The sequence below is a fragment of the Loxodonta africana genome, chromosome 7, assembly GCF_030014295.1.
Source record: "Loxodonta africana isolate mLoxAfr1 chromosome 7, mLoxAfr1.hap2, whole genome shotgun sequence".
Taxonomy (NCBI): Eukaryota; Metazoa; Chordata; class Mammalia; order Proboscidea; family Elephantidae; genus Loxodonta; species Loxodonta africana.
The window spans coordinates 124916573-124924224 of NC_087348.1; the positions used below are offsets into that span (position 1 = coordinate 124916573).

The 7652-nt window shown below is 38.8% G+C and overlaps 1 protein-coding gene across 9 annotated transcripts in view; it reads right to left on the reverse strand.

The window, feature by feature from the left end:
• Positions 1-6917, reverse strand: part of LOC100657555 (caspase-12-like) — a 30159-nt gene extending 23242 nt beyond the window's left edge. For 5 of the 9 annotated variants that reach the window (XR_010322511.1, XM_064288858.1, XM_064288857.1 and 2 more), the window contains exons 1-5: positions 6218-6714; positions 5523-5774; positions 3911-3988; positions 3632-3709; positions 553-632 (exon numbers count right to left, since the gene is read on the reverse strand). Coding sequence is in view for 8 of the 9 variants with exons in the window: in XM_064288858.1 (XP_064144928.1) it covers positions 553-632; positions 3632-3709; positions 3911-3988; positions 5523-5774; positions 6218-6245 (516 nt within the window). In the remaining variant the exon portion in view is untranslated. The other 4 variants (XM_023554745.2, XM_064288859.1, XM_064288861.1 and 1 more) reach the window with 4 other exon arrangements.
• Positions 6918-7652: the final 735 nt, after the last annotated feature.

Consider the following 7652-nt stretch of genomic DNA (forward strand, 5'->3'; position numbering starts at 1 on the left):
TCCTCACAATAGTTGTTATGCTTGAGCCCATTGTTGCATACAAAACCAAAAAACCACCAACTGCCTTTGAATCGACTCTGACTCATGGCAACCCCATGTGTTTTCAGTGACTGATTTTTTGCAAGTAGATCACCTGACCTTTCTTCCAAGGTGCCTCTAGCTGGACTCAAACCTCCAACCTTTCAGTTAACAGTTGAGATTTTTAAACATTTGACTCCCCATCAAAACACACTTATAATTTTGGGGTGATGTGCTGGAAAGCTATGGGAATAAAAATATATTCCCATGAGGAAAGAGATAATCCCATACTGAAGACAAGGACTTGGCCTGAGAATTTATGATAAGAACTTGGCTTGGGTGGTGTACAGAAGTTTAGAGTGTATTGCAGGATGATATGGAATCTAATGTGAGGAAAAAAATCTGTTATATAACATCCTATGACCTTAGGCCTGATGTTAAAGCATTTGTGACAAGAACTAAAATTTTCCAGCAAGTCCTCAATGTCTCCTTTGAGTGGGCAACCTTATGTCTCCCTCTTCTAAAGCATATCACCTCATTTCCCCTTTTTGTCTTCACTTTTTGGAAATAATGAGGAGGGCAAAGCATCAATTCATCATTGGTTTCTGGAGGAGCTATAAGAAAAAAATAAAAACAACTCATTAAGCAATAGTGTCCACTGACTTTCAGTCTTGCAGATCTCTTGGCTGTTCCCTCAGTCTTGGGAAATGCTTACTGCCAGCCAACAGGAAACCTGAACATAAGACAAATATAACCCATACCAAACCCATTGCCATTGAGTCGATTCCGACTCATAGCGAACCTATAAGACAGAGTAGAACTGCTCCATAGAGTTTCCAAGGAGCACCTGGCGGATTTGAACTGCCGACATTTTGGTTAGCAGCTGAAGCACTTAACCACTATGCAACCAGACAAATAAATTGGGAAGCAATTTTTCCAAGAGATTGTCTTCTGAGTCATGCAGTTAACACCCCTATGTTTCATATTTAACGTGACAAAAACAAAACTCTTGAGTGCTCCTCTTTTCTCTTTCTGCTTCTTACTAACCTGACCATAAATTCCTGTCTTTTTTTAGTGATCACAGCATTGACTAATCTCTCAGGTCCAACTTGATGGAGTCACATGAACACAGAAACTGAGATTTGGAGGAGTGGCTAATGTTCATCTAAAAAAATGTTCATCTAGCTTAATCAAATCGTTCTTCAGGTATTCAAACTCCATTTACAATATTCCTACTGGCTTATTACAACTCTCTGAACTACCTCCACCGGCAGGGACGTAACAACATTCTGAGGCATTTTTTGACAGTTCTGTGCATTGTAACATGTGTGCCTTCTACGTATTGGTGTGTATTCCTCCTTTGAGATTAGACAGAAAAAGTCTAGTTCCTTTACTTGTCAAAGCTCAGGCATTCTTCCAGAACTTCAATATGTCTTCCCCATGTTCTCCTTGTTTTATGTAAATGCCCCCACATACACAATTATTTTATTGTATCTTAATGGTGTTTCTGTCTCTTCATTGCAATGCCAACTTAATTAGGAAGGGGGCCATAACCTTCATCTTTGCATTCCCAGTATCTAGCAAGATATCTTGCGCAGATTAAAACTTTATAAATGTTTAGTGATGAAAGAATCTTTAAATATTTGAAAATAGCTACCAATATCCTCTGGTTCTTTGTCTTCCTTAGGGACACAAACCTTAAGTTCCTTCAAATATTGTTGTATAAGAACTATTTTATTTTTTTAAATCATCAAACCCATCAATTTCCCACATCGCTATCTGCTTACTCGGTTTTCTTTCTTACTGCAGTGAAAGATATTCCCTTCCTCCATCTAAGGCCAACACTTCTATGTGTGTTCTGAATTCCTCCCCCTCTCACCAACAAGGAATTCACCTTTGCATTTATCTGGCCCTGTCTCATGCGTCATCAATTTCTCCCTCACTCCCTACTCCATTATCCCCTTTGGCATACAAGTATGCCTTAATATCAACCATCTTTTAAAAGACTTTCTCTTGACCGGACTGGGTCATTATTCTCTATTAACACCATCTCGCCAGGTGGCTTTTTCCAGTCTCATATCTTAAATACTATCTACTTTTTGATTAATCCCAATGTTTAGTTCCAGCTTTTATCTTTCTGTGAACTCCTCATTTGAACACCCTACTTGCCTCCTCAACCTCTACCTGAAGATGTAACTGATGTTTCGAACTTAACAAGTACAAAAAAGAACTCTTGATATTTACCTACTCCTATGTATCCTTTTTTTTTTATGTATCTATTCCCCATGACCATCACATGTTGTTTTTTTCCATTCACACAGTTGCCAAGCCATATCTATAGCTTACACTTCCTTCCTTTCACTCTTTCAAATCCTACATGCAGCCTACCAGTTAGTATCTGTTGACTCTATCTCCAAAATAGATCCCAAGTTTAACCATGTCTCCTGGTTTCCACTGCTACAACTCTAGTCTGAAAACTATTATTTTGTAAGTGAAATATTTAAGCAGTCTCCAACTGCCACTTTGATTCCACTCTTAGCTATCTGCCCATTGCTTAAAAACTTCCAAAGGTTTCTACTGAAAATAAACCCAAATTCTTTTCACCTGGCTTAATAGGCGTTATGTGGTCTGGCCCCTGTCCAACTCTGCAGCCTCTTCTACCACACCCTGCCTAATTCCTATTCTGCAGACTGATTGGCCTTCTCTATGATGCTCTTTCAATGTAAGAGCATTCCTGTCTGAGGGCCCTTGCTCTTGCCTCTTCCCTTCCCATGGGATGCTTTTGCCTTATGGCTTGGCCTGACTGTCTTCCCATTGTTAGACAAACATGTAAATATCATCTCAACAGAAAGGCCATAACTGACCACTGTAGCTCACATACTGTCCTACCACCCAATCTTCTTACCTCCCTCTCTCTGTGGTAACCCTCTTTTCTCTTGTATATTCTCTGAAATTATACTTTTTTTTAAGTAGTTTTAATACTTCTATCCTTCCTACACTATAAATTTCATGCGAGTAGGAAATTTATCTGTCTTGTTTACATATTCCTATAAACTCAGCAACTAGAACAGCATACAGTATTCTTACAATTAATATATGCTGAATAAATACAATAATAAATGAAGACTACACGTTTTTATTTCTTCCTAAGTGTGTCCATAACTTCTGAAAATGTGGTGCTCAGAAAACAACATAATCTATCCTCTTTAGAGAACACCTATCATCACCTCTGTTTAGATACTATGATTCTTTAATGTGGCCCAGGAATTCATCAGTTTCTTTGGTAACCATGTAGTATATGTGACTCACACTGAGTTTCTTTTTTTTTTTTTTTCCTTAACCACATCCTTTTCTTGTTTCATGCACTGGATAGTTTCTTAAATCTTTGGCATTTTACAAATCTTCCTAAAGACATTATTAATCCCATTTTAAAATATGAGGCTCAGAAAGGTGCAGATATTTACACCAGAGCACATGGCTAGTCAGTGGCAGGAACAGGCTGTGTCTAGATTCCATCAATTTCACCCCAGTTCTCTGTTCACTATACCATATGGGCTCTCTTTATCAAACTTAGCTCAAATAATGTTTTTATGCATCCATGGGTGAGTATTACCTGTCAGAGGTAAAAATGATGCCTGGGCCAAATCACCATTCTCCACAGTTTCATCATCTTCAATTTCATTTTGGAATTCTGAGGAAAATCGAAGGGCAGAGGTATGTTCTAACATTACTTTTGAGGGGCTTTATCGGAAGGAGTGTTGAGAGAAAACTCAGATTTCCTGAATCTCAATCCTGTGGCTTTTTTACTATAACCTAGGAGCCCTCCACAGCTATTTCATCTCAAAGTGATGTCTGAGGGTTTCCACTGGCCAATGGGTTTGTTGGTAGTTACCTGCTGGAGGGAGAGCCAATGCCTGGGCTGACCCAGCTTTTTCCTCACGTTCATTATCTTCATTTTCATCTTCATATTCTGAGGTAGAATGAACAAAAGTTGAGGATCAATGTCTTACTCTAAAGACTGTTTCCGAAGGCCAAAATCGACTGGGAACACAAGTTTCCTATGCCTTACTTGGACTACCTTTTGACCACATTAGAGATCTAAGAGTTTTCACTTGCAATCTGGGATTTGAAGACAGTTACCTATAGGAGAGTTATAATTCAGAGTTCTCATATTCATCATCATCATTTTCCAGATGAGATTATGACGTAATATAAAAAATAGGTTTGTTAGCAGAACTAGGTTTCTAAAACCTACAGACTTCTAACTCTTTCCCTTGCACTGACAGGAAAGTAAATGACCATGTTCAGCATCGGGCTTCCCTATGGCACATGGATATTTGGCCCATTCTTTAAGCTCAAAACTTGTTTTGGAGGACGAGAACTTTCTGCCGAGTGAAGGAAGAGGCAGGATGTCCATGAAACAAAGAAGACCTATTTATCTCTCTGCTTATATAATTCAGGAAATAATTAAAATCTTTATTCATCAAGGCTTATTATGCAGTAACACTTTTCATTCTGAGGAATGAAAATCTGTCTCTGTATATACAAGTTAAACAGTCTTTAAAAAAGAGACAGAGAATTCCAGAAGGATCTTCCAAGAGCCAGGATTATACTCATGTATGTATTGTACTCTACAGCAGGGTTGGCAAACTGTGGCCTCTAGGCCAAACTCAGCTTACTACCTGTTTTTGTAAATAAAGTTGTTCTGGAACACATCTGTGCTCATTTTTGTGTGTATTGTCTATGGTTACTTTCATGCTACAAAAGCAGTATTGAGTCATTGTGAGAGAGGCCATATGAGCCACAAAACCTAACATATTTACTATGTGGCTATTTACAGAAAGTGTTTGCTGACTGACCCATTCTCTAAAGAGAAAGAAACATTTATGCTGCACTAACCCTCAAATTCCTTAGGTCCTCCCTTAACTTGCAGGCATCTAGGCTTCAGAAGATTTATCCTAGGGGCTAAGCCAAAGCTAGGCAGAAGGTGATGGGTTTTTCCTTATTGAACATTCTATGTCTGGAAACGACTTTACAGTCCATATTGCACAGCCAGAGCAACCCAGTCTAACTACAGACCACCAATGAATTCAACACAGCTCCCACACCATTCATTCTTTTAACGCATATTTACTAAGCACCTATTTATGCCTTAGGCAACATTTCCCTGAGTTTGGGATACATTTGTGAACAAAGATCTGTGCCTCATGGAGATCACATTTTAGCAGAAGATATGATATAATGAATACATATATTTTATACAATGATTGAGGATGATAAATGCTAAGGAAAAAAGATTATACAGCTGTACTGGCACAGGGAACTGGGTAGGTCAGGGCATTTTTCAGTATTAAATAGAATAGAAAGTCAGACAAAAGCAGTTTGGGAAATGTGGGTAGGTAGTTTGTACTCTAAGTACAAACAAGGAGAAATAAAGATACCAGCTACTTAAAAGGATGGTAGAGAAAGAACAAATTATTAGTCCTCTGACCCAAGCTACTCACTTAATCTCAGCTGTTTCTTGGGGTTGAAGAGGCGGTCCATAAATATTTTGCCCGCCTTCTGGGTTTTCTCAGTGATATCTTCAACAAGGTTTTCAGTCCTATTCACGATGACATTAATGTCTCCCCCCAGTCTCTGTAATTCTTCTCCATTTAACACATTCTTCTCTATGAATTCATCAAAAAAGCCATCAAGCATGTTCTTGGCAATTGACTTCACCTTTTTGACGGGATCCTCTTTTGATGATTTCTGAGCTGTGAAAATAATACAATAGTAGACATGGACAGCACCTTAGATATTTGATCCCAGTCCACTGGTTATCAAAATTTTAATGTGCAGAAGAATCATCTCAAAAGCTTGTAAAAACAGAGGGTTCTGCACCCCATTCCCCAAAATTCTGCTTTGATAGCTCAGGGTGTGGTCCATGAATTTCCGTTTCTAAATTATGCCAAAACTGCTGGTCCGAGGACCACACTTAGAGTGACACTGATCTTGTTCAATCCTCCCCTTTTTCATAGACGGGAAAACCAAAGTTCAGAGAAGTGGAGTAACTTCAATAAGGAGCTTTGTGATAGCTGACTCAGTTCCGTCTTTGTATTGTCCATAACCCCTTCACTTTCTGACACTTTTATCAGTAACTAATTTGGAAAACTCATTATATTCAATGTAGGCGCAGTAAAACATAAATATATCATGCCTGTAAAATAGTAGATTTCTGTTTTCATTATCCAGGTGGCTCTGTACGCAGAGATTGAGAACACATGGTACAGAAGGTTTGCTCTCTGCTAGAAAGGAAAGGGCATGGAGAGAGCAGAAATATGGAGGAAATGAAAGTTACTCTGTTCAATTGCATGACCTCTTATGGGCAAGTCTCTGTCAGATTAGTTTGAACACGTTAGAGCCGTTATGAAATGGATGAGAATTCCAGCTCAAAACGAGTCAAAAAGAAAGCCTGAAATCACAGAAAACATTTTAAAACATAGGTCCAGACTTTTCACATTTTCCTTTCTTTCCAGAAGATATATTACCTAAAATACTTCGTTAGCTCAGTAATTGCTGCTCCTTTGTGCCCCCTATTTCCCTCCACCCCCAGAGTAAAACAGTTGTGTCTGGTGAGTCTCCTCCTTCTCATGTCTCCTTCTTCTTTCTCCAGAGCTGTAAACCTCCCCAAAACATAGCCACAAACAACAGAAAAAACAGAGCCACTCACCAGCCATAGCTGCTTCTGCTCCCTGGGCAGGAAAGGCAATGAATGAAAATGAAAGCAAACTTGCACAGTCTTCTTTCTTCCCCTTGGTGGGACAGGGTGTTGATACTTCTTAAATGGGAGACTGTAGCTTCCCAAACTCCCACATTCTCTGCCAAGATAGACTCTGTCCTTTGCCTGCTCTAACATGTAGCTTCTTTCCTTTGCAAAACAAGAAGCAACTCTTGTCTTTTCTCTCTGGTGTAACAGTTACCAGAATGAAAACACACACACACACACACACACACACACACACGTCTCTATGTTCTCTTTTCCAGGCTTTTTCTTTAATTTTTTCTTACAGTAAATCAAATTAGTCTCTGTGCCGCTCACAGGCTTTCAATGGCAGGGAGGCCTCACATCCCTGATGCCCACCCAAACCATGAAGTTTGCGAATTTGGAGAGCTTAAGAAGGGTGACTTTCTTTTAAGAAGGATGAGAGGCTGGCTGAGAGCTGCCAAACAGTGAAATTCTTATCACTCTTTCAAAAAGCCCAGATAAGTCATCTCTTTTTTCTCTCTCCCACTTATCTGTCAATTCTAGGTATTGTTTATCCATGAGATTTACATACGTATTTATTTTTGTTAACTGTTCAAGGGACTTTTTTAACTTAAAATATTTTTTAAACAACAGAAATATATTTGCCATTAAAATTAAGCAACAGAAAGTTCATAAATTGGAAAAGGATCATACAACTTCTTTATTTTCACACTACAAAACAAAAATTACATGTTTAGCTTGTATCTTTGTGAATTTTTTCTATGTTTGTATAAAACACATAATACAGGATTGCTTTCATTAATAGCCCCAATCATTCACCTCCTGTGTCCACCCTCTTGACTCCGCCTCTGCACTGACCTTATGACTTACCTTTGGCCAACAGAAT